The following is a 25,209-nucleotide window of genomic DNA, read 5'->3' as shown; positions in this document are numbered from 1 at the left end:
TCTTTCCACCTGGAGATGGACAGGTCCTGGCTGAGCTGGGTTTGGGGCTACCTGGAAGGGGAGTGACAGACGGTGTGGATAACCTCATCCCATCACTGTCTTTTGTCCCATGACCATTCACCTGTTACCTTGGTTCTGATGGAAGATGCCCAGGCCCAGGGTGGGAGTCTCCCCAGATCCTAGAAGCCTGAGGATTTGCCTTACAGTTTCACCTGCAGCTTTCTCTGTTGGGGGATCTTTCTTGGAACCTGTGCATTCCCAGCCCCACCTATTACATAGTCCACATGTAAATGTCACTTCCAGAGGCCACACTGCCTATTTGGACTGCCACAGTATAGTCTCCCCAGGACCAGATAGGGACACTTAGCCACCCAGGTTGGCTGGCTAGTGATGAGGAGGGACCCTGGTTTGGGGGGCTTTGCCCACTGTTTAAGGGGCTGGGAAGGGACACTCCATCTAACTGTCAAAGGTGAGGACCACATGGGTGGGTGGGCCTGACCCAGGCACCTCCTAACCTCACCTGAGACAGGAAAGTGATGACAGGTCCCTGAGCCTGAGATTGGGAAGAGGAACCACAGAGGCTGCCTCTTTCTGGGAAAGCTGGCCAGGGCCCAGCAGTGAGGTCCTGCTGTGAAATGCCCATTGTCTGTTAAGGCTGAGGGGGAAGGGACGGCAAGGCACAGTCTGAGACCAGATACCAGGAGGCCATCGGTTGTGTGTGTGGGTGTAATTGTTCTGCACCCCCCCCCACATGCTGGGGCAGCCACACACCTGTGCAGCTGGCTAGGACAGTCAGTACTTGAATGTCCATGCTGAGGCAGGTTCATTTCCCTTCTGAGCAGTGCACCTTTAGAAATCTCCGCAGGCAAGGAGACAGACAGGCCTCGCCCTCAGACCAGAGGTCACATGGCATATGTGAAGGTGGCCGCCAAGTGAGGCCCCTACATTGGAAGGTGTGTACGCATGGGTGTACTGATGGCTGAGAAAAGCGGTTCACTCAGTGTGTTCCAGGCCCTCCCCCGCCACAGAGTCCTTTCCAAGGAAGTGAGCCCCAGCCCATTCAAGAATGGGCCATGGATCTGGAGGTGTGGCTCAAATAGTAGAGTCCTGCCTAGCAGGCACAAGGCCCTAAATTCAAAACCCCAATGCTGCAAAAAAAAAAAAAAAAAGGAATGGGTCAGTGGGCTGCCAGTGGCCCAGACTCTCCATCCTCTCCAGGCCCCATCCCCCACCTCCTCAGGGTTCCCAGTCAGAGCCTATGTGTGCAGCTGATGGGGTCACAAACAGAGTGCCTGGGAGGTAAGGGGCAAGTTTGTTTTGCCCCATATGTATGAGCATGGTGGGGGTCTACTGAGTATGCAGGTAGGTAGGGAACTGTGACACTCAGTGCCTGTATACTGGAGAGCAGGCATACCTACTGTGTGGGCAGGTGTGTGTGGTCACATGTTGGGGTATGAGCCAGAGACCAGGGGACTAATTCCTGGCTGAGCATCCTGTTCATTCCAGGGCATGAGCCTGCGTGGGTTGGTCAAGGCTGAATGATTTTGTCTGAAGATCCCAAAATAGCTCCAGTAGCCAGAGTTCCCTCCCCCCACGGGGCCTGGAGCCTCAATGGCTCTTTGTCTCTGGAAGGCATCCCGCCCCTACAGGGGGCTCAGACACTCTCTGGGGCTTGGCAGGGCCAGACTGCCTGCCTGGTTCCCCTTCCCCCTGTCGGGGCCCACTGGGCCCCAAGGCCCCCTCCCAGTGTTGGCCTGGGCCCCCCCACATAAGCACTGAAAGATCAGCCTGTTGGACCCCTTTAGTGGAAGATCCCAGGGTCTCTGGGGGAAACAAACTTCCCAGGGGCACCTGGGGTCCCCCCTACCAGTTTTGCTCCCAGCTCCCACCCCTCCAACACCTTGGGTCCTGTACTTTCTGCAGAGCAACCTGGAGATACCAGGGCAGCAGCAGGGGACAGCATCATGTGGCCTTCCAAGTTGGGCAGTAAGGTAGATGGGAAAATGTGTATGAGCTGTGTTGGGCTCCCCATTCTAAATCCTCTGTAGGCTTTCTTGGCTCTGAGCCAAGCCCTGTCCTGAAAGGTAAAACTCAGACCCTGCTTTGGTGCCATGGGTAGTGCCAAGGTCCAATGGGGGGTGGTCAGGGTGGGGGCTCCCTGAAGAGAATGTGAGGCCAACCAGGGGGTGGAGTTTCCAAGTGGTTTGATGGATTGTTGCCCTGGACTCTGGAGGCATAGGGTGGGAGACCCCACTTTATTTTGGATTATCCTGCAAGGTTTCATTAGAACAGTGGGTTTGGGGCCAGAGATGGAAAGACCTCTACACATGGATGATGGGGGACCCATGTTGGGGCAAGGGTGACTTCTGTGTGGGATGTGGCGCTTTGTGCCTGGCTGTGGGATGAGAAGGAGAAGGGGCTGCATGGGAACTGAATGCCAGGTGGCTGCCCCTGACTGAGGCAAGGATGGAGGACTTTTGGAGGAACTTGCCTGAGGAGGAGAGAATAGGCAGGATGGGGGATGGGTCCATCTGGAGGCCATGTGAGTGTGGAGCCATTTCTGGCCAGTGTGCAGTGAATGCAGGGTTCTGGCGCCCCAGGAAGGACTCATTCAGAGGCCAGGCAGAGAAACTCCACTAACCTAGGTCAGGGACTCCAGGGAGGTGGGTGTGGTCACTGCTGCTTTCCCAAGATGGACTGACTTGAGGCCTGAGAGTGACCACTGGGTGGCACTGGTGGCCCAGGCAACAGCAGTTTGACTAAAAGGGGGACCTGCTGACAGTGATGTAGAGGTTTGATGTTAGGATGTGTGAGTGTAACTGTGTGTACCTGTTGGTGTAACCCAGTATGTGGCATGGGGTGGGGGTAGGGGAAGGGCGCTTCTACTGTGATTTCAGCTGGGTGGACACTCAGAAGTGCCATTGGGAGGGATCCTAGGTCCTGACAGTACAGTATGGCCAAAAGGAGAAGGGGACCCCTGTGTAGGGAGGACTTGCTCTTCCCACCCAGAAGGGGAATATGTTAAGGTATGAGCAGGGTCAGTGGAGGGATGATAGGATCTTGGCAGCCAGAGCATGGATGTGACAGGGGATGGTACAGGGTCCTTTGTGGGACCCCACTGATCCTGAGCACCCCCAAGCTTGCAGGGAGGTGGAGACCCGGTGGTCTCCTGCTAGAGACCAGGGAAAGGGGTGACCTTACAGGGTAGATGTGAAGATGCCTGATTACGTAGGGCGGGGATCCCAAGTGGGTCTCATCCCTAACCCCCTCTGTTTTGCCACCCCCCCCACCATGATATGCTGGCCCGGAGTTCCCAAGGCAACCTCTGGGGGGCGCTTCAGACTAGGGACCACTGAGAATTTCCATGGCTAATTGCATGGAAACATTTGCATGTTTTCTCTTTGCACTGGAGTTGGGTGCGCAGGTGGATTGGTGTATTGCTGTCAATTACTAGGGGAGGTGTGGGAGAAGCAATTTCTAAACCCATCACCTCACCCCCATTCTCCAGCTTACACCCTACCTGAGGACCTTGCTTCCCACCTGAGGACCCTGTCCACACTAGGGTGGAGCCAGCAGGAGCAGAAACACTCACAGAGATATGCACAATTACATGCACAAGCACACGCAGACCAAACCCTAGTATTGGGTCCTTTGTACAGGCCCAATCCCCCTGTGGTGACTGATAAACCTCACAGCCATTCTGGGCATCAGCCCAGATTACAAAGAGGTAGAAGGAGAGAGGAAGACCCACCCAACCTTTGCCCACACCACAGCTCCTGCCCCTCCCACCTAGCCTGATCCCCTATTCCATTCCTCCTCCTCTACTGCCCCAATCTGGGGCCCAGCACCTGCCTCTTCTGGCCCACTCCTACCCCTGCCCCTCCCTTGGCCTCTGCCCCCCTTCCAGCACCATTACCCCCTCCCCTCTACCCTGCCCTTACTGCCTGTCCCTCCTGATCCCCTCCTGCTCCTCCTCCTGCTCACTACTTCGTAGCACCAGCTTCTCCCAGCCTCTACCCTTCCCCAGCGCTGCTTCTTCCCTTTTGTAGTCTCCGGTCTTCACCCTCATCCGCCCCATTCTCTTTGCTCCGAGCTGCGACTCCCAGTGGACACAAGGGTCCCCCGAGGCATCTTCCTTTGTCTCTGCTCCCTGCTCCCAGCCCTCCCTTCACAGTGCCTCTGCCCTCACTCACCATCCCAGCCTGGCAAGGGTGAGGGGAGCTGTGCTGCACTGCTGCTGGAGGCGCCTCCGTGGCCATCTCTTTATTCTCTCCTACGTGGTTGCTCCTCCCGCTGCTGCCATCGCGCTCCCGCCTGCTCCCGCCTCTGCCAGGCGCGTGAGCAGCCAGGCCGTGCCGCGCCCGGCCCGGTCCCCTCAGCCCTCCAGCAGCAGGGGCTCGGTTCCAGAGGACAGCGCCGGCTGGCGGCAGAAGGGTTGCAGCTGGCAGGGGTGGCCCTGATTCTCGGTCCTCCTCTGCCTACCTCTGAGCCCACATTTGGGATTTCTACTCCGGGAGAATTCTGCAAACCTCCTATTATGAGCCTGGAGGACTGGGGAGGGCCTGGCACCCCCCAGGCGGTGACTGGCTGAACTTTGAGAGCACAGCTGCTGTCTACTGCCTCAGGGGACCCAGCATGGGGGGAGTAGCCCTGAAGAGACCTAAGGGCACTCCATAAGGACCCCCAACACCCTGAGCGTGGGGGCTGGAGCCCAGGCCATGCCTCGGCTGGAGCGCAGCCCTGGGCAGCAGCCTGGGGCCTCTCTGCTGATTCGGTACTTCATGATCCCCTGCAACATCTGCCTGATTCTGCTGGCAACCTCCACGCTGGGCTTCGCGGTGCTGCTCTTCCTCAACAACTGTAGGTGGTCTCAGGGTGGGGCTCAAGTGGCTCTGCTTTTGCTGGCCAAGCCCCCCATCTCACTGCCAAGGGTTGCAGGGCAGGTGGGGTCACAGCAAGCCCAGGGGCCATGACATTGCTCAAATGGACCACCTTTATCTTCTGGGCATGGGTGGTCCTCTGGATACCATGGCTCTTTGAGACCTGTCCTTGTACTCCTGGTGGGGCTGGTCCTCATCCTGAGTGCAGAAACAACTTTGTGTGGGAGCTGGGAAGGGGGTGCCTGCACTGGCAGTTGGGGGTTGAGAGCAGAGGCAGGCCCTGAACTCATCTGGGGAAGCAGGTAGTTTGATTCCTGCCACTAGGGTCCTACTTGACAGGTGACTTTGTAGCTGGAGGGGCAGAGAAAAGGTAAGGGCTCTGTTTTTGTTCTACCTAAAGCCTCAGCCAGTCCATGGGGGTCAGGACTGGGTGCCTCAGGTTCCTAGTCTCACCAGCCTGGATCTCTGTAATGGGTGGGAAATGGGTATGATGGACAGAGGGATGGGATGTGGAAGGCTCTGCTTAGAGGGGCCTAACTTGGAGATCTGTGGGGTTTTTTTCCAGACAAACCAGGGACCCACTTCACACCAGTGCCTCCGATGCCTCCAGATGGTGAGTAGGGGCCATGGTGATGACAAGCCAAGGGTGGGGTGCCACATGGACTCGTGGAGGCACTCATAGCTGGGGCCATTCTGGAGTGTGTATACCAGGTGTGTATGGAGAGGGGAGGAGGCTGGACAAGGGAGCCTGGGTCCTTTCTGGGGTCTTGGCTGCTGACCAGTGCCCCCAGACTTCTCTGGGCCTCAGCCTCAAATTTGAGAACCAGTCCTGGAACCTATGCATTGTGGTGGGGTGGGGCACTAGAGTCAGAGACTGGTTGTAGGGGCTGCCTCCTCTTTGTCCTCCTTCTTCCCTATTCAGGAAAGGGTGGGGCGGGACAAGAGCTGGATGCAGAAGCACAGAGGGGAGACTGAGTTGGAGTGGGGGAGGGCCTCAGTATGGTCAGCGACAGCTGTCTGAGGAGGGGCCTAGAGGGCCTGGGTCTGTTCCTGGGATTGAGCAGGCTGAAGTGGGGAGGGTGCAAGTGATGGAGGAGGCAGCTGACCTTTTTGACCACTTTGTGGGATGAGGCCAGACCTCCCAGCAGGGCTGCTGGTGTGTGGGCCTCTGTAATTAAGCTAATGTCAGAGGGGAAGAGGAAGTGTTAGTGTTGTAGGAAAGCAAGGACAAGGGGTGGCTTGTGTCTCTCCTCACTCAGCCTAGGTTCATCCAGTAGCTGGGCCACAGCTCCCAGCTTTACTCTCAGTACGTCACAGGATTCTCTGCTGGAAGGGCACCTATCCAGGTTCACAGAAGTCACATGTCTATAGAGTTGTACGAAGAGGGACAGGGCCACATGTCTGTCCTGACTAGACATGGATAGAGAGGACATCCTAGGGTGGAGGGCTGTGGGTCTCACTCCCCTGGATCCTCCCAGGAAGCAACCTTGGGTTACATAATTGGTGTGGGACTTGAAAGTTGGGAACACTGGCTGGAGAGGTGGCTTACATTGGTAGAGCTTTCTTCTCTCTGTCCACTGCCTTGTGCTGGCAGGTGAGGGACAGTTTGGGGACCTCAGCAGTCTGAAAAACCAGGTGGGGGATTCCTCAAAAGTGGGGATCTTAGGCACCCAGATACAAGAGCTGGATTTGAGGGTGCAAAATGGCGGAGGCTTCTCCTACCCTTCAGTGGCCATCTGAGCAGGGGTCATCTATAGCCCTCCAACCCTTATTCATTGGGGCTGCTGTGCTAACAAGTTGGCAGTATGGTCTCTGGCATACTTGGCTACTTAGCTCCTGGTCCCAGAGACCCTGGGCTAGGCAGTATGGGGATAGGGCAATGGGAATGGATGGCTGTGAGGATCCCTAATAGTGATGCTCCTCCTCAGACTGCTCCCACAAGACTCTGAAGGTTCATCGGAGCACCAAACCTGGTCTGGGCTATGGAGAGCGGAGCATGTGACCTCTGAAGGACTTCTGTCTGGGAAGTGTCTTGCTCCTGAGACATGGAAGCCCTTTGAGTCATGATAGTGTAACACCACTGTGTGGTGTTTGACCTGTGGTATCTACAGAAACTCACAGGGACTGGTGACCGGTGCAGTACGTGGGTGTGTGAACAACCTGCTTGTCTCAGATCATCGTCTTCCTCCTGGAATGGGGGCAGGAGGATATGGCCGAGACAAGTCCTCAAGTCTTGCAAGAAGTGGCTCAAGCCCTCTCAATGGGGTGGGTCATCAGAAGGAGGCTGATATGGGGGCTGGAGCTGGACATGAGTTTCATAGCCCATGGAGCTGTCTGGACTTGAGGTGTGGATACTCTGGTGGAGGACACCCTCCTCCTCTGCACCCTCATTCCCCTCTTCTGGAGTCTAAGAGCCTGCAGAACATTCCCTTTGCCTATACTAGCCTCCCACAGCTGCACATGTGGCGCTCTCATCCATACCCCAGCTGTCTGTTGCACGTTCATGGAACACACGCCATGGCCATTGCACACACAAGTATTCGCAGCACACGTATGTGGCCACAAGCAGGATTTGGGGCATCTGCTTCATCCTTCATCCCCCAACCTACTAGAGATGGGAGGGAAGTTAAATATATCCACCACCACCACTGTGGCTATAAAAAGCCCCTGCCGCCTCTAGCAGTACATGGAGAAATTGCCCAGGCGGGAAGCTCAGCAGCCAGGGAAAGGCTATTGCAGAGCAGGGCAGGCTCATCGGAGTGATGCTTTGAAGACCTATGGCTCATGGATGCCCGTGTATATCATCTACATTTATTAGAAGCATTATGGGCGGTGACTAGGAGCACAGACAGGTTTTAAGCCCAGCTATGCCATGTGTTAGCAGTGTGACTTTGTCAGAATATCTCACTGTGGATTGGGTTGGAGAAGGGGCATTGTGAGTGATGATGCTCTGGTGATGCCTGATACTAGAGTACAGTTGTTAGAATAACTCTGCTTGTGCCTGTGTATAAGTATGCATGTGTGTAAAGTTACCGTGTGCACCTGTCTGCAGGTGGTCTTGGATTATGCCTATTCTTATGTTCAATCAAATTTGTATTGAGCCTCTGTGGTCTCCTAGTCTTATGAGGAAGAGAGGTGCCTGTTTAGGCCATCTTGAAGTAGGTATCCATGGGATGTATGGGAGCAACCCCTTACCCAGCTTAATGGCATGACTGGGAGGAAGGGGCAGGGCTTCCTGGAGATGGTGATTCCCATGCTGACTCTTGAGAAGTTGCTTTGTCCTAGACTAGGAACAGAAATTGGAACCAGCATGGTGGGTTCTAAACCTTGGATTTGTCACAGGACTTTGAGCTTGGCTGTGGGGTCTGGCTAGGGAAGGAGAGAGAGAGGCTGAGCCCAAGAAGTGTAGGCATGCAGCAGCCAACCCAAGAACCCTGGTGCTGGGTGCAGGTAGGTGACTGGGTCCTTGACCCTGGGGGAGACCTTTTTCAAAAGGTCCAGCTGAAACCCAAGAACATAAGCAGCCACACATCAGCAAATGCCTGTTTGATATGGCCTGGAAGCCCAGGTACCTTGGACAAGAGAGGGCCAAATGTGAGGGAGGTGCCATAGGAAAAGAGAAGGGGAGACCAAAGAGAGGTGATGGTCAGGCATGAGAGCAGCTATGGGTAGATGTGGCTTGAGTTTGGTTTGAGCCAGATAGAGGAGAGGTGCCTGGTGATGACAACCTTATTATTGTATATATTATAGCAGTACACACTCTACGTAGCACTTGTGAGGGGTGCCTCTAAGCTTGTAGGACATTGGCCTATTATAGAATCCTGGGAAGTAGATAGATCCTTTTGTCCCCATTCACAGGAGGGTCCACTGAGACACAGTGGGAGATCCTGGCTCCAGGATCTGAGGAGGCATGGTAATGGGGAAAGACAAGAGCATGGGTGAGTTACAGGGACAGCAGGCTGAGGCCCCTGTACCCTCAGCCTTCTGGGGGAGGAGGGGGCAGGGACATCCAGATAGACACCAGGGAGGCTGGGGTAGTCCGTTGCTGTGGTAACAGTGGCTCCAGCCCTCAGTGCATCCTGGCCCTCAGGAGATGGGGAGAGGGCCTCTTCTGCTTCATTTCTGAGCATGCTGGGAGGTGATGGGGGCCTCACCCCCCCATGACTTATTAATGATAATTGAACCCAATTAAATATTTATTAGATCCAGACAGCTACAGTCCCTAAGGAACCTGTTTTACCCATGATGCACCCTCTCCATGGGGCCAGGCTGTGCTCAGGAGGGCTGCCCCAGCAGCTGACCCTAATGACTCTGGGTTTAAATATCCATGTATCTTCTTCATTTGTATACTCTGTGGACAACAGCCGGCCCCTGTGTGCTGGACATTGCCTCTGCAGTGCTGAGAATCGAAATGTTAAAGAATGAAACCACAGGCCTAGCTCTTGCATTGGCCAGTATGAGGCACATGTGGGAGGGAGCTGCACGGCTGTGTGTGTGTGTGTGTGTGTGTCTTGGGTAAGGACATTTCCTAAGGTGTGGGCTCAGGAGGACAGAGGGAGCAGCCCATGTGGCCCTAGGGAGAGATGCCACAGTCAGCTTGAGTTTAGAAAGGCTGATACATTGGAAGGGGCATGGTCCTGGGGAGACTGGCTCTGGGAGCCATGGAAGGTGAGGGGGGTAAACAGAGAATAGAGTTTGTATACCAAGGGGCAGGGCTGGGAAATGTGCTCCTGGAGGGAAGGGAGCTGCCTCTCCCTTCCCCCTCCCCTCTAGAGCGAAGGCCAGAGGAGAAGACAGATGAAGAAAAGAGGAAGGGGCAGGGCTCTGGCCTCCAGCAAACCTGGAGGAAGATGGAGGAGGGATCTGGAGCTACAAAGTGGAGGTGTGACCTGGCTTAAGAGGGTAAAGAGGTAGTCCTCAGTGGAAGGTAGCAGCGGTCAGGCAGACACAGAGGCAGCTCTGAGGAAGGAGCCCTAGAAGCTCATGCCTAGAGTGGGGTGAGTCTGGGCTTTGTTGGGGTGACAGATGAGGGGCTCTGAGGCTGATGTGGGTAGAACTGCGGCACCTATGCCTGGCATCCTCCCCTACTGTGTGTTAGGGGCCACTAAGGTGGGCTGGGAATGGATGCCTTGTTTTGTCCTGTCTTAGGGACTCTCTCCCCTCTCCACAGTTATAGGATATGGGATGGGTGAAGAAAAAAATGTCCTCCCATGAGAGGAAAAGTCCTGAACCTGGTGGGGTTGAGAGGGAGCCAGGCCCTGTGATCGTGGTCACCAGCATGGGACTGTGTGTGAGCTTGAACATGTGTGGACGTGCATATGTGGATGTGCCCTTGGGGCTTAGTGAATGGACTGTTCATGTTGCAAGGGTTTGTAGGTGTGAGGACATGGGAACGAGTGCTCCAACCATTTCTTCTGTCCAACCTCAGCGTGCAGGGGAATGCTGTGTGGCTTTGGCGCTGTGTGCGAGCCCAGTGCGGAGGATCCAGGCCGGGCCTCTTGTGTGTGCAAGAAGAGCATCTGCCCAGCTGTGGTGGCCCCTGTGTGTGGCTCAGATGCATCTACTTATAGCAATGAGTGCGAACTGCAGCGCGCTCAGTGCAGTCAGCAGCGACGCATTCGCCTCCTCCGCCGGGGGCCGTGCGGTGAGTGAGCAAGGGGTGGTGTAGGGGCAGCACTGATGACCAGCATGACCTCTAACCTGCCCACCCACAGGGTCCCGGGATCCCTGTGCCAACGTGACCTGCAGCTTCGGCAGCACATGTGTGCGCTCCGCTGACGGGCAGACTGCCTCATGCCTGTGTCCTGCAACCTGCCATGAGGCTCCGGAGGGCATCGTGTGTGGCAGTGATGGCATTGATTACCCCAGCGAGTGCCAGCTGCTACGCCATGCCTGTGCCCACCAGGAACACATCTTCAGGAAGTTTGATGGACCCTGTGGTGAGCACCACCCTCCACAGTCTCCTCTGCATGTGACTCCTGTGCATGCAGCTACAGCCCCTGACTCTTGCCCTCCTATACAGACCCCTGCCAGGGCGCCCTCTCTGACCTGAGCCGCATCTGCCGGGTGAACCCCCGCACACGCCGCCCAGATATGCTCCTGAGGCCAGAGAACTGCCCTCCCCGGCAGGCACCTGTATGTGGAGATGATGGGGTCACCTATGAAAATGACTGCATCATGGGCCGTACAGGGGCTGCCCGTGGCCTGCTCCTGCAGAAAGTGCACTCTGGCCAGTGCCAGCCTCGAGGTAACAGCCCTGCCACTGTGTGACCCTTGAGGCCTCATGGTGCCCACCCTCCCTGTATACCATGTTCCCCTACTCACCACCTCTTGTGCCTGTGGATCCCTTGCATGTGGTGGGTGGCTAGTGTGGTGATCCAACCTCTCTGACCTCCTTGTCCACTCCAGACCAGTGCATGGAGGCCTGCCAGTTCAATGCTGTATGCCTGTCCCGCCGTGGCCGTCCCCATTGTTCCTGTGACCGTGTCACTTGTGATGGGGCCTATAGGCCTGTGTGTGCCCAGGATGGGCACACGTATGACAACGACTGTTGGCGCCAGCAGGCTGAGTGTCAGCAGCAGCGTGCCATCCCCCCCAAGCACCAGGGCCTGTGTGGTGAGCAGCCTTGGGGTCCAGGCCGGGAGTGGCTGGTCCTGCATTGGTCCTTGCCCGCTATCACATGCCATCTTCATCCCTTGTCATTCACCTCCTGGGGTCCTGGGCTAGGGGTGGGGGGAAGTCCCAGGGGAGGGTAGAGGCTGGCAGTGGCATGGGGCAGAGGCAGGCCTGCACTTGGCCATGCTGCCCCCTGCAAGTTCTCTGGTCTATCTGTCCACTGTTTCTATGCCACACAGGTCACAGACTGCCTGGGTGGGGAGCTGTATATGTGACTTTCAGGGTCCCTCACTCTTGGGACACATGCAGCCCCTAACCCACTAAAAGTGGAGTTGCAATTGAGATTTGAGGGGCCAGTGGAGGGTGGAGGAAGCTGGGCAGTGGCCAGTGGGTCCCATCGAGGCTGTGGCTGCTGTGGCCCTGCCTGCCTCTGTATCTGTTTTGGTGGGTCCTCTGTCCATCTTTCTGGTCTTCTTTCTGCCTCTGTCTCTTCTCTGTCCTTCCTTCCCTCTCTGCTCCGCCTCTTGTGTCTTCCAGCCTGACCTGCTGGCAGGATGAGGTGCCGCGCCTGCCCGCCAGGAGCCCACAGCCCGAGGTCTGCCCCTGGCGTGGCTGGGGGGGGGTGGCTTGCTGCTGCCTGGCCTTGTGGTCCTCAGAGCAAGTGGACAGACACCCCCTCCCCAGTGCAGTCTTGGGTGTGACTCTGGGGTTCAAACTCCTCCTATCCGTGGAGAGAGAGCCCCTCATGTGCATGGGTGTCCCAGGGCTGCTGGTCATCAGGGGTCAGTGGCCTACTGTGGGCAGTCAGGAGACTCCTGTGTCCCCATCTGCCTCTGTTGTGTGTCTGTCCCTTTCTCTGCTGTGTCCTGTGCATCTGGCTCTTTCTCCACCATCCCCACCCCAGAGAGGGGCTGCTGCGTGGGGCTGGGGCTTTGTCCACAGCTGGGGGAGCATCTGCGCTGAGGACCACATCTTCCCCAGACCAGGCCCCATCCCCGTGCCGTGGGGTGCAGTGTACACTCGGGGCAACGTGTGCTGTGAAGAATGGCAAGGCTGCATGCGAATGCCAGCAGGTGTGCTCGGGTGTCTATGATCCCGTGTGTAGCAGCGATGGTGTCACGTATGGCAGCATATGTGAGCTGGAGGCCATGGCCTGTGCCCTCGGCCGGGAGATCCAAGTGGCCCGCAGAGGACCCTGTGGTCAGTGGTGGATGAGTGGGTCTGGGGGTGGGGAGCTTCTGGTCAGCATGGTGATGGAGCCCTCTCCCCAGACCGATGCGGGCAGTGCCGCTTTGGAGCCCTGTGCGAGGCAGACACTGGGCGCTGTGTTTGCCCCTCTGAATGCGTGGCCTCAACACAGCCTGTGTGTGGTTCTGATGGGCACACATATGCCAGCGAGTGCGAACTGCATGTCCACGCCTGCACACACCAGATAAGCCTGCACGTGGCCTCAGCTGGGCACTGCAGTGAGTGGGGCCATGGGAACCAGGTGGGGTATGGTCCCATGACTTCCCCAGCCAGGGTCTGCTGACTCCTGCCTCACTTCCTGTCCTACAGAGACCTGTGGAGATACAGTGTGTGCCTTTGGGGCTGTGTGCTCTGCTGGGCAGTGTGTGTGTCCTCGGTGTGAGCACCCACCACCTGGTCCTGTGTGTGGCAGTGATGGTATCACCTACCGCAGTGCGTGTGAGCTACGGGAAGCTGCCTGCCGGCAGCAGAAGCAAATTGAGGAGGCCCGGTCAGGGCCATGTGATCAGGGTAAGCTCAGGGGCAGCTACTGTGAGCTGCTGGTCCTTGGATAAGGACCTCTGGGTGACTCCATCCTCCTTCCCCTCAGCTGAGTGTGGCTCGGGAGGCTCTGGTTCTGGGGAGGACAGCGAGTGTGAGCAGGAACTATGCCGGCAGCATGGTGGCATCTGGGATGAGGACTCTGAAGATGGGCCATGTGTCTGCGACTTCAGCTGCCAGAATGTCCTGAGGAGCCCGGTGAGCTTCCCTACCCTCCCTTGGCTCCGGGTGGGCAGCGAGGAAGGGGCCAAGGCTGCCCACACTGACACCACTCCTCCAGGTATGTGGCTCAGATGGGGTCACCTACGGCACTGAATGTGACCTGAAGAAGGCCAGGTGCGAGTCACAGCGAGAACTACACATTGTGGCTCAGGGAGCCTGTCGTGGTGAGTGGACATACCTGGCATGTGGGGACAAGTTCCTGAGCGTTTGTGTAGCAGTGTCTGTGTCCTCTATGTGAATGTTAAGAATGCATGCGCTCACAGATGTTAGGCTCAGGGGGAGGAAGAGGGTGCACATGTGTTACATTTCAAATGTTCAGTGTTAGTGCATGTCCGTGCTTGCATACTTGTAGCATGTGGGTGTGTACAGTTAGCAAGTGTGCACTACACACCTGCTGTGAGCCAGGCCAGAGGCAGCAGGAACACAAAGGGCACTTTTGCTCTTGTGGGTCAGAGACTGACACAAATCCAGTAAATAGGTCACATTTATCATAAGTTTATGTACACAGAAGTGCTTATGTATGTGCTCATGCATGTCCACAGGGGTATCTGCACGTGTGTGTAAATGTATACTGCTTTGGAGGAATGTGAGTGAATATGTATACATGTGTCTTCATGCTTATGTTGGCCATTTGTAAAAGACACACCTCTGTGTGTTTAGCTCTGGTTCATGGGGCTTTGTGTCTATGATCTTTGGGTATTCTGTGTAGATGTGGTCCCACGTGTCTTATGGGTCCTGGTTCTTAATTAACAGACATGTTTTTGTGCATGATCTGTTGGCCTTGCCTATCACCTCAACCCCAGATTCTCAGACCCCAGTGGGTGTTAGTGTCAAGAGGACTGAATGAGTCATGAGCTGGCAGAGTAGCTGAAGTGGTAGAGGGCCTGCCTACCAAGCCTACCAAGCCTGAGGCCCTGACTTCAAACCCCAGTACCACCAAAAAAAAAAAAAAACTGAATAGTGATAGCAGGGGAAGATGATACAGAGTGGCTGGGCCCAGGGTGGACAACTATCATTGTATCAAGTCTGAACCTTGTTCCCTTATGTTCAGGCCCCACCTTGGCCCCACTGTTGCCTGAGGTCCTCCCACACTGTGCCCAGACTCCCTACGGCTGCTGTCAGGACAATGTCACTGCTGCCCGGGGTGTGGGCCTGGCTGGCTGTCCCAGTGAGTACTCGAACCTAGCCCTGATCGGCATGGTGGAGCTGTGTAGCTGCAGTGACCAGTGCTCCCTCCCTTCATAGGCACCTGCCAGTGTAACCCACATGGCTCCTACAGTGGCACCTGTGACCCAGCCACAGGCCAGTGCTCCTGCCGACCAGGCGTGGGTGGCCTCAAGTGCGACCGCTGTGAACCTGGCTTTTGGAATTTCCGTGGCATTGTCACTGATGGCCGAAGTGGCTGCACTCGTGAGTGACAGAGCCCCAAGTACTCCTGTCTGTTCACCTCCATTGCTGTGCTCAGGTCAGGCCCTGGTAGGGCTCCGGGGCAGGTGGAGAAGCCTGTCCAGGTACAGACTCCAGGCTCCTCTTTTCCCCCAGCCTGCAGCTGTGATCCCCGGGGTGCTGTGCGGGATGACTGTGAGCAGATGACTGGACTGTGTTCCTGTAGGCCTGGCGTGGCTGGTCCCAAATGTGGGCAGTGTCCAGATGGTCAAGCCCTGGGCCCTGCTGGCTGTGAAGCAGGTGAGGGCAGGGCCTGTGCTGACCTGGGGTTTCCTATACTGATAGGGCCATCTGAGCTGAGGGAGGGTCTCCCATGTTTACCCCAGATTCCTTGGCACGTGAGACCTGTGTGGAGATGCACTGTGAGTTTGGTGCTTCCTGTGTGGAGGAGGCTGGTTCTGCCCACTGTGTCTGCCCAACCCTCACATGCCCGGAGGCCAATGCCACCAAGGTGAGGGGTGGAGAATGTGGAGGGCAGTGGGGTAGGGGAAGCCTTGCCTGAGCATTGTTGTCTTGTGCCCTAGGTCTGTGGGTCAGATGGTGTCACATATGGCAATGAGTGCCAGCTGAAGACCATCGCCTGCCGCCAGGGCCTGGACATATCCACCCAGAGCCTTGGCCCATGCCAGGGTGAGACTCAGGAGCCACCACCCAGAACTGACCAGGTAGGGCTGGCCCCTTCCCAACTCTGACCCTTCAACTTCCCTCTCCTTGCAGAGGCTGTTGCTCCTGGTTTTCACCCAACATCTCCAACTGGGACCACCCCAGGGCACGTTCTGAGCAATGCACTGCTGCTCCCCGCCAGTGCCCTGCCCCTGGCTCCCAGCAGCACTCCCCATGGCTGGTCCACTCCTCCTCCCACGTCACGACCTTGGACCACAGCCACCATCCCCAGGATCACTATACAACACATGCTGACCCTGCCCCCCACAGCACCCTTCACTACATCTAGCCTTGCCATGTCTGCCTTTGGTGAATCTGGCAGTGCTGATGGGAGCGGCGATGAGGAGCTGAGTGGGGACCAGGAAGCCAGTGGGGGAGGCTCTGGGGGTGAGCTGGGGCTCAGATATGGGGGTGGGTCTGGGGGTGAGCAGGGTCTCTGAAGTGGAGGTGGGTCTGGGGATAAGCAGGGGCTTAAGCATGGGGGCAGGTCTAGGAGTCAGCAGGGGCTCAGGGACATGGGGGCAGGGCCCAGCAGGGCTTCCACCTGTGTCTGGGCTCAGACTGCACCTCCCCAGGCCTCGAGCCCTCTGAGGGCAATAATATGGTGACCCATGGGCCGCCCATTGAGAGGGCTTCCTGCTACAACTCGCCTTTGGGCTGCTGCTCCGATGGCAAGACGCCCTCCTTGGACACAGAGGGCTCCAACTGTCCTGGTGAGTGGGCAATGAGGGCAGGGTGGAGCTTGAGGAACAGCCTGGACACCCCAGGGTGCTGTCCCCAACCCTGACAGCAGGTCGGTACCGGGTTATGGTCTTCTGGCTTTGGCACATGTGTGTGTGGGGTCTTGAGGATTCAGCACGCGCACACACACACACACACACACACACACACACACACACACACACACAGAGTGGTCTCAGCCCCTGAACACACGTGTGTGCCCAGGACTCTGTGCCTAAACCATCTCTCTCCTTGCAAGCCGGCCTGGGGCAACTGCTCCTAGGAGTCACCTGGTAACTGATGCCAGCCCTGCCCTGGGGTCCCCACTAACCCCATGTCCATCTGACTAACCTCCCCCTGCTGTCCCCCGCGTGGCTTGCTGCTGGGTCCAAGCCTGTGGCCGCCAGGGAGGCTGGGCATTGCTGGCAGGGCCTCACTGCCCCTCCCCCACAGCTACCAAGGCGTTCCAGGGTGTGTTGGAGCTCGAGGGGGTTGAGGGGCAGGAGCTGTTCTACACACCTGAGATGGCTGACCCCAAGTCAGAGCTGTTTGGGGAGACCGCCAGGAGCATTGAGAGTGCGGTACGGGATGGTGGGGGCTGTGGGGAGGATTCGCCCAAGACAAACCTGGAGTGGCCCAAGGGAACCAATTCCATCTGGGTTTAGCCAATGCCTAGCATCCTCATACACACCCTGCCTGCAGCTGGACGACCTGTTCCGGAACTCAGATGTAAAGAAGGACTTCCGGAGTGTCCGCCTGAGAGACCTGGGGCCTGGCAGATCTGTACGCGCCATTGTGGATGTACACTTTGACCCCGGTGAGTAACCCGTTCCAGGTCCTTCCCAGGAGGTGGGGACTACATGGAACCAGGCCATGTTCAGTGCCCCCTTCCACACAGCCACAGCCTTTCGGGCACCTGATGTGGGCCGAGCCCTGCTCCGGCAGATCCAGGCATCCAGACGCAGGACCCTGGTGGTGAGGAGGCCTCTCCAGGAGCATGTGCGATTCATGGATTTTGGTAAGCGCTAGTCTGGGCTATAATTTACCTATCCTCTCTCTTCTCCGACCTACATGCACATTCACACACACTCTCTCTCTGTCTCTCATACACACTCTCTCTCTCTCTCTCACTCTCTCTCTCTCTCTCTCTCTCTCTCTCTCTCTCTCTCTACCAGTCCTTACTATGTTCTGCAACTTGGGGATTTGACAGCTTCCTTACCCCACAGACTGGTTTCCAGCATTCTTCACGGGAGCTGCAACAGGAGCCACGGCTGCTGTAGCCACTGCCAGAGCCACCACTATGGGGCGACTGCCTTCCTCTGCTGTAACTCCTCGGATCTACCCCAATCACACCAGCCGGCCTTTTGGCAAGACCACAGCACCCCCAACCACCCGCCGGCCACCCACCACAGCCCCTAGCCGGGACCGGCCTCAGCCCCCAGGCCCACAGCAGCTGCCAAAGTCCTGTGCTTCCCAGCCCTGCCTCCATGGGGGGACCTGCCAGGACCAGGACTCTGGCAGGGGCTTCACCTGCAGCTGCCCTGCAGGCAGGGGAGGCACTGTCTGTGAGGCAGGTAAGGGTCAGAGGGTAGCTGAAGGGTGCAGGGAGGCAGTAGGGCTTTAGACCTGTGGCAGGGTGGGGCCAGTCCACAATATGAGGAGGGGACAGAGGGTGGGGTGGGATCCTGGGTGCTCCTCCAGCTGACTCTCCCTATCCCCTGCAGTGCTGCACCCCTCTGTGCCAGCCTTTGGGGGACACTCCTTTTTGGCCTTCCCTACCCTCCGTGCCTACCACACACTGCGCCTGGCGCTGGAATTTCGGGCGCTAGAGCCTGAGGGACTGCTGCTCTATAACGGCAATGCGCGTGGCAAGGACTTCCTGGCACTGACACTGCTGGGTGGGCGTGTGCAGCTCAGGTGGGTGGGGCAAGGGAACAGGACATGAGCATGGGTCCTGCAGCTCAGGTGGGCCAAGGCAGGGGCAAGGTCAGGCCTCGTGTAGCACAGATGGGTAGTCTAGAGGCAGGGCCAGGCCCAAGTATTGTAAAGCTGGTGGGGCAGGGGAAGGTGCCATCCATAGTGGGACATGGTGGGGTAGGGTAGACAAGGCTGGTAGGAGGCCAGACCAGTATCCTAAGCACCTGTTCCCATTGCCAGGTTTGACACAGGTTCAGGGCCAGCGGTACTGGCCAGCTCAGTGCCAGTGGAACCTGGCCGGTGGCACCGTCTAGAACTGTCACGGCATTGGCGTCAGGGCACACTCTCCGTGGATGGTGAGACCCCTGTTGTGGGTGAGAGCCCAAGTGGCACTGATGGCCTCAACCTGGACACAGACCTCTTCGTGGGTGGCATTCCAGAGGACCAGGCTGCTGTGTGAGCAAGAGTTGGGTGGTGCCAGCCTGAGGCTAACCCGGGTCCCCGGCCTCTGACTGTGGGTGACAAATGGGGGTGGAGGGATGGATATTGGTGGTGACTGTGACCTTGACCTCAATCCAGCCCCATATCCCCCATTAGTTTCTGTTTCTGTCCTACCTGTGGGTAGTCTTTTGGTGAGATCTCTAGAGAGGGACTGGACTGGCCCTTGACCTTAAGTCCTGACTCTTGACACTCAGTCCCACCTCCTAATTCTGCCATTTGTAAGACTGGCCACCTTGTGAGCACCCAAAGAGGGATGGTCATGTTAGGGTGACAATTTGTTGTGATAGAATGCTGCTGGCCTCAGACCCTGATCCTGAATCCCTCCTGTTGGCAGAGTGCTTGAGCGGACCTCCATTGGCATTGGCCTGAAAGGCTGCATCCGTCTGCTGGACATCAACAACCAGCAACTGGAGCTTGGCAGATGGCAGGGGACTGTGGCCCGAAGCTCTGGCGTCGGAGAGTGTGGGGACCACCCCTGCCTGCCCAGCCCCTGTCATGGAGGGGCGCTGTGCCGAGCACTGGAGGCTGGCATGTTCCACTGTCAGTGCCCGCCTGGCCGCTTTGGTGAGAGCAGGCCAGGCACTAAGAGGGAAACAAGGTGTTGTGTGTGGGGCCTCATGCCTCTTGAAACCCCCATCCAATCTTCCTTCAGGCCCGACCTGTGCGGATGAGAAGAGCCCCTGCCAGCCAAACCCCTGCCACGGGGCAGCCCCTTGCCGTGTGCTGCCAGGGGGTGGGGCCAAGTGCGAATGCCCTTTGGGACGAGGGGGCACCCTCTGCCAGACAGGTGGGGACATGGAGCTGTTGAGGAGGGGGTTGAGGGGTCAGGGTCAAATGCTCAGGTTGACTTGTGGTCCAGTTAAGGTTGGGGTTCAGGGAAGATTTGGGTTTGAATTAGGTTAGATGCAGGGTCATTGGGGTACAGGAGCCCCAGGGGCTAAGACCTGCAGCCCGGTGTGATCTGTGTCTGGTCCTCCACAGTCTCGGAGAGGGATGCTGGCTCCTGGCCCTTTCTGGCTGACTTCAACGGCTTCTCCTATCTGGAGCTGAAAGGCTTGCACACTTTCGAGCGAGACCTGGGGTCAGTAGGTCAGGAGGGGTGGGAGAAAGGAACCACCCTATTGGGAAGGGGACAGTGACGTGCCCCACAACCCCACGTGACCCTAGGGAGAAGATGGCACTGGAGGTGGTATTCTTGGCCCGTGGCCCTAGTGGCTTGCTCCTCTACAATGGACAGAAGACAGATGGCAAGGGAGACTTTGTGTCACTGGCCCTGCATGACCGGTACCTGGAGTTCCGCTATGACCTAGGCAAGGGAGCTGCAGTCATCAGGTGGGCAAGTATGGGTGGACCATGGGGGCTGACTGGGCCGTGGCCTGGGATGCCCAAGGGTTAGCTCTGGACCCCTGCAGAGACCAGAGGGAGGATCTGGGAGATTGTCCTTTAGTAGGGACAAGACTGGGGCACATGGTAGTGTCACTGAGGCCCTGGGCAGGCAGAGTTCATCCAGAGCCTGCTCATGGTGCCTCCTTGCAGGAGCAAGGAACCCATAGCCCTGAGCACCTGGACCAGGGTCTCAGTGGAGCGAAACGGCCGCAAGGGTGCCCTTCGTGTTGGCAGTGGGCCCCGTGTGCTGGGGGAGTCCCCGGTGAGTGTCTGGGGCATAAGGAAAGCCCAGGCCTTTCCCGCCTGCTCCTGCTGCCTACCTCCTCCTTCTCCCCAAGGGCTTGACAGCCCCCCCACCATGGCAGCTTCTCACGGAACTGTTTTCTCTCGTCTGTCCTGTGCCTCGGTCTGTCTCCTCTCTGCCCCCACTGCTCTCTGGCTCTTGCTCTGCAACCCCCCACCCGCTCTCCGGATGTCAGAAATCCCGCAAGGTACTGTCTGCCTCGCCCAGCTCACTGTCTCCTGCTCCCACCCCTAGAATAGTTCCTTCCCCACTAAGGCCCATGTCTGCCATTTCTGTGTGATTAACGCTGCCTCTTAGATAGTGGGGGTTGGGTGTGGGGCATCAGGCAGTGATTCCCTGTCCTGGGACTTAGCCTGCCCCTACGCAGTGGGTGGGTCCCACATGTCTGCTCACCCCTCATCTCCCACAGGTGCCGCACACTATGCTTAACCTGAAGGAGCCGCTCTATGTCGGAGGGGCTCCTGACTTCAGCAAGCTGGCCCGGGCAGCTGCAGTGTCCTCTGGCTTCAATGGTGCTATCCAGCTGGTATGAGGGATGCAGTGAGCCACACCAGGGCTCTCCAAGATGGAGGTGGAGGTGGAGGAAGAGAAGTTGTGGAAGGGACTTGGCCCCTTTGAGGGCTGTAGGTAGGACAAAAATTTAGTGGTTACCCTCTCTCCCTTGCAGGTCTCCCTGAGAGGCCGCCAGCTCTTGATAAAGGAGCATGTGCTGCGGATGGTGGATGTTTCATCCTTTGCAGATCACCCTTGTACCCAGGCCTCAGGCCACCCCTGCCTCAATGGGGCCTTATGCCTCCCAAGGGAAGCCACCTATGAGTGCCTGTGTCCTGCAGGCTTTTCTGGGCTGCACTGTGAGAAGGGTGAGAGCTGGCAGCAAGGGCCAAGGCTGGACATAGTCTGGAGACCCCACCTTGGGCGTGCCTCACCCCATCTGTCTCCTAGGGCTGGTAGAGAAGTCAGCAGGAGACCTAGAGACACTGGCCTTTGATGGACGGACCTATATCGAGTACCTCAATGCAGTGACCGAGAGGTAACATGCCACTGGGAGCCAGGCAACCCCTCCACTGTCTGTATGATCCTGTCTGTACATGCCATACAGGGTGGGGACTCTGGACCCTCGCCTGCCCCCTCCCCAGCTCTGTGGCTAGGGGGGAAGACCCAGATCCACCCCACCTCTAACCCCCCCTTCCTTCTCACTGTATCTGTCTCTTTGTTTCCAAGCGAGCTGACCAATGAGATCCCAGCGTAAGTAGCCCCTTAGCCCCACCCCACCTTGGCACTCACTCATGAACATCTTTTGCTCCCTCCACCCATTGTACAGTCCTGAGCCCCACCAAGTGTTCCACCTTTGGTAGAAGGAGATGGAGCCTGGGCCTGTTCGTGCTACATCAGGCCCAGCTTCCTACCTTAGAAGTGGGGAGTCTCCAGCTGAAAGCCGTCACTTCATCCACTCCTGCAGCCATTCCCACACCACTGAGGCTCCAGTGCAAGTGTGTGCTTGTGCCTGTGTGTGTGCACATATACGTGTATAAGCTTTTCTGTGTGCATGTTTGTATACATGTGTGTCTATTATGCACATGAGTGCACATGTCTATACGTGTAACGTAAGTTTGTGGGGGAATGTGAGTTTGTGTGGGTGTGTGTGTATATGCACATATGCAAGCATGTGTGTTTGGCCACACACGTGTGGATGTACCTGTGTGTGCGTGCGCTAGGACAGCCAGGGCTGCTCCACTAAACCCTCTACATTGCCCATCACCCAGGCCTCACTCCTTGAACTCCACTCAGCCCAAGCCATGCCCCCAGCTGTGTCTGCACATGCGTGTTGCATGTGTGTCACTGCCAGGTCCCTTGGGAGGAGGGTCAGTGATATTCTGGGGTCATGCTTGCTCTTCCCACCACCCATGTCGACAAGGGGACTTCACCTGCACCTCTGCCTATCTTTCCCCTGCTCACTGCTTCCCTGTCTTCCTCCTTCTAAGCCCCGAAACTCTGGATTCCGGGGCCCATCACAGGTGAGCACGTGGCAGCGCCTGAGAGACCCCAGGCTGAATGTCACCCGCCATGTGCCTACCCATTGTCTGCCATCTATGATCATCTCCACCTCCCTGTCCCACAGTGTGTCTGTCTCTCTTCTGTCTTGCTGGTGTTGCCCCTGGCCATCCCTGCCCTCAGGCCCCACCATTTTCCATAACCTCTCCAGTTGTGTTCTGTGCCCCCACCACCTCAGCCTTGCCTCACCCCTTTGCCCTATAGTGAGAAGGCACTGCAGAGTAACCACTTTGAACTGAGTCTGCGCACTGAGGCCACACAGGGGCTGGTGCTATGGAGCGGCAAGGCTACAGATCGTGCAGACTATGTGGCGCTAGCCATTGTGGATGGATACCTGCAGCTAAGCTATGACCTGGGCTCCCAGCCTGTGGTGCTGCGCTCCACTGTGAGGGTCAACACCAACCATTGGCTGCGGGTCAGGGCTCACAGGTCAGTGGGGTCTGCTGAGAGTAGCACCAGGACACCAGCTGCTTGTCTGCCTGTGGGAAGGGGAGGAAAAAGGGACAAGAAGATGGAGAAGAAGCAGTTGTTGCTAGGGAGCTCATTGCCACCAGCCTGAACCCCAGGGGTGACTCCTGGTGTGATTCCCAGGGTGTGGCACCTATAAGGCATGAGGTGGAGGAAAGTGAGGCTCAGAAACTGAGAGAGACAGGGAGGAAAAGTTAATGGTCTTGCCCCATCACTGCCCTCAGGGAGCAGAGGGAAGGTTCTCTTCAAGTGGGCAATGAGGCCCCTGTGACCGGCTTCTCCCCTCTGGGTGCCACACAACTGGACACAGATGGAGCCCTATGGCTTGGTGAGTGGAGAGGCTGGGCAAGAAGCACCCAAGGGTTTTAGAATATCTGGGGAACAGACTCCATCCCCTAGGGCTGGACTTGAGTCAGCCGCATAAGAACAGCAGAAGAGTTGGCCAAGCAAGGCTTCCTCCTCCCACCTTGTCCCCTGCTGTGCCCAAGCCATGGGCCAAGAAGCAGGAGCACATGGGCAGGCACACCTGCTAGCCACCTAGGTGTTGGGGGCCCCTCCACCTTTTGCATCACTGCATCAGACAGGGTGACCTCATTGTCCTGTAGGGGGCCTTCCGAAGCTGCCAGTGAGCCAGGTCCTACCCAAGGCCTACGGCACAGGTTTTGTGGGCTGCCTGCGGGACGTGGTGGTAGGCCAGCGCCGGCTGCACCTGCTGGAGGATGCTGTCACCAAGCCAGAGCTGCGTCCCTGCGCTGCCCCATGAGCCACCATCCAAGCTCCCGCCTTTCCTGCTGTAATTATTTTCTATTTTTGTAAACTTGTTGCTTTTTGATATGATTTCCTTGCCTGTGTATTGGCCAGAGGGACTGCTGGCCCAGCCTCCCTTCCGTCCAGGCAGTGGTGCTGTGGAGACAAACCGGTGCGGAAGGACTTGCAGGGGCAGTGTGGCAGCCTGGAGCACTGAGCTCAAAGGCAGCCTCAGGACACACCCCTCTGCCTCAGGGTGCCATGCCTCAGCCCCTTGCACTGTGCATCTGTGCCTATCCACATGTGTTGGTCCCTTGTGTAGTCTGGCCTGTTGGCAGACCCTGCTCCCCCACGTCACCCATGCTGCATGGGATGAGGAATGTGTACCAGAGCATGAGGGGGCTGCTGGGATTTGATGGGGGCCTTTCTAGGTTCCCACTTTAAGCTGCTCTTTCTTCCTGTGTGTGCTGTGGGCTAGCCTCATCTTGGGCTAGCCTGGACCCCAGGGCCCTGTGCCAATACTGTGACTTAGAAGCAGTGTTACTGCTGGGGCCATACTCTGCCTTCTCTGTATATGTCCACCAGTTCTAGGGTGGTACAAGCCAGGCCCATCTAGGGTGCCCCGACTGGCCCTCAGCTGGTCTTGCCCATCTACCCTGCCACTCTGGATGTGGCCATCCCCCCCCACACACATTTGGGGAGCCTCTCAAATGAAGTGGGCTACTGTGTGTGAAGTGGTTGACTTCCATTGCCTGTCTGCCAGGGCAGCCAACAGTGCCCCTCTCCTCAAAGGATGGATGTCCAGGTCTGACCACCAACGACGTTCTTCATACATTGGTTTTATTTCATGCCTGAAGTGGCAGAACTGTTGTCTTTCCTATTCTGGTCCCAGAGCAGCTGAGGGCTACCCCACGGCAACCCTCACTAGTTCCAGTGTGAGTGGTGGTCATCCTTTTCTGAGAATGACCAGGAATAGGCCCAGTCATGACCAAGGCCAAAGGGCAGGTGCAGGAATGGCAGAGATGGCTGCAGAGCTAGAAATGCCTTAAACTGCAATGTCTGTCCCCCCCACTCCCTGCCATGAATGCCCAGCCAAGTTTTCTTGGGAGCAAGACAAGATAAAGCTGGTGGGTAGCAGCCTGACCCTCCCCTTGTTGCTGGGGGAGGAAGAAGGCTGGTGGGAGCTGCATGGTGTCTCATTACTAACTTCAGTATGTATGTGTCTGTGTCAAACACCATGAAATAAAGTCTGAAAACTTTAAAAGAGGGGGTGCATTTGTCCTCAGCAACCACCATCCCCACCCCCACCCCCAGTGACTTCGTACTCAGCTTCATGGTTCACAGACTTCAGGTCCTTGGTCCTGGTAGAGAAGGCAGGGCCTGCACTGGAGAGCCTGGGCTCCTTTTGGCTGAGGACCTTGTGTAGTGACTATGCACAGAGCTACAGGGGAACGGGTGAGTGGAGGGGGTGCTGCTGAGGCAGCTCAGGGGCTCTTCAGA

The 25,209-nt window shown here is 57.3% G+C and overlaps 2 protein-coding genes across 10 annotated transcripts in view; one reads left to right on the top strand and one right to left on the bottom strand.

The window, feature by feature from the left end:
• Hes4 (hes family bHLH transcription factor 4) overlaps nt 1–4,377 on the bottom strand; it is a 33,259-nt gene extending 28,882 nt beyond the window's left edge. Inside the window, exon 1 of the mRNA XM_074081647.1 lies at nt 4,194–4,377. Within this exon, the coding sequence (XP_073937748.1) occupies nt 4,194–4,259 (66 nt within the window). The 5' untranslated portion in view covers nt 4,260–4,377. The remainder of the gene's footprint in view (nt 1–4,193) is intronic.
• The window catches only part of Agrn (agrin), a 33,074-nt gene extending 8,101 nt beyond the window's left edge, over nt 1–24,973 (top strand). The window contains exons 1-39 of one of the 9 annotated variants that reach the window (XM_074081644.1): nt 4,567–4,860; nt 5,446–5,493; nt 10,309–10,524; nt 10,595–10,819; nt 10,903–11,127; nt 11,289–11,495; nt 12,477–12,695; nt 12,767–12,961; nt 13,053–13,253; nt 13,333–13,481; nt 13,564–13,669; nt 14,557–14,673; nt 14,751–14,915; nt 15,048–15,191; nt 15,278–15,402; nt 15,476–15,581; nt 15,669–16,001; nt 16,190–16,327; nt 16,788–16,915; nt 17,037–17,151; nt 17,233–17,352; nt 17,561–17,908; nt 18,059–18,251; nt 18,492–18,707; nt 19,087–19,316; nt 19,405–19,539; nt 19,734–19,833; nt 19,920–20,084; nt 20,289–20,400; nt 20,618–20,629; nt 20,852–20,968; nt 21,110–21,302; nt 21,385–21,472; nt 21,664–21,687; nt 21,798–21,932; nt 22,425–22,457; nt 22,699–22,923; nt 23,187–23,290; nt 23,568–24,973. In XM_074081644.1, the coding sequence (XP_073937745.1) occupies nt 4,719–4,860; nt 5,446–5,493; nt 10,309–10,524; nt 10,595–10,819; nt 10,903–11,127; nt 11,289–11,495; nt 12,477–12,695; nt 12,767–12,961; nt 13,053–13,253; nt 13,333–13,481; nt 13,564–13,669; nt 14,557–14,673; nt 14,751–14,915; nt 15,048–15,191; nt 15,278–15,402; nt 15,476–15,581; nt 15,669–16,001; nt 16,190–16,327; nt 16,788–16,915; nt 17,037–17,151; nt 17,233–17,352; nt 17,561–17,908; nt 18,059–18,251; nt 18,492–18,707; nt 19,087–19,316; nt 19,405–19,539; nt 19,734–19,833; nt 19,920–20,084; nt 20,289–20,400; nt 20,618–20,629; nt 20,852–20,968; nt 21,110–21,302; nt 21,385–21,472; nt 21,664–21,687; nt 21,798–21,932; nt 22,425–22,457; nt 22,699–22,923; nt 23,187–23,290; nt 23,568–23,725 (6,012 nt within the window). In that variant the 5' untranslated portion in view covers nt 4,567–4,718 and the 3' untranslated portion in view covers nt 23,726–24,973. Of the gene's footprint in view, nt 1–4,566; nt 4,861–5,445; nt 5,494–10,308; nt 10,525–10,594; nt 10,820–10,902; nt 11,128–11,288; nt 11,496–12,476; nt 12,696–12,766; nt 12,962–13,052; nt 13,254–13,332; nt 13,482–13,563; nt 13,670–14,556; nt 14,674–14,750; nt 14,916–15,047; nt 15,192–15,277; nt 15,403–15,475; nt 15,582–15,668; nt 16,002–16,189; nt 16,328–16,787; nt 16,916–17,036; nt 17,152–17,232; nt 17,353–17,560; nt 17,909–18,058; nt 18,252–18,491; nt 18,708–19,086; nt 19,317–19,404; nt 19,540–19,733; nt 19,834–19,919; nt 20,085–20,288; nt 20,401–20,617; nt 20,630–20,851; nt 20,969–21,109; nt 21,303–21,384; nt 21,473–21,663; nt 21,688–21,797; nt 21,933–22,424; nt 22,458–22,698; nt 22,924–23,186; nt 23,291–23,567 lie in introns of those variants that run through there. The other 8 variants (XM_074081642.1, XM_074081645.1, XM_074081640.1 and 5 more) reach the window with 8 other exon arrangements.
• The last annotated feature ends 236 nt before the right edge of the window (nt 24,974–25,209 follow it).

The sequence above is a fragment of the Castor canadensis genome, chromosome 7 (assembly GCF_047511655.1).
Source record: "Castor canadensis chromosome 7, mCasCan1.hap1v2, whole genome shotgun sequence".
NCBI classification, from domain to species: Eukaryota; Metazoa; Chordata; class Mammalia; order Rodentia; family Castoridae; genus Castor; species Castor canadensis.
This window is presented reverse-complemented; position numbering and strand designations above follow the sequence as displayed.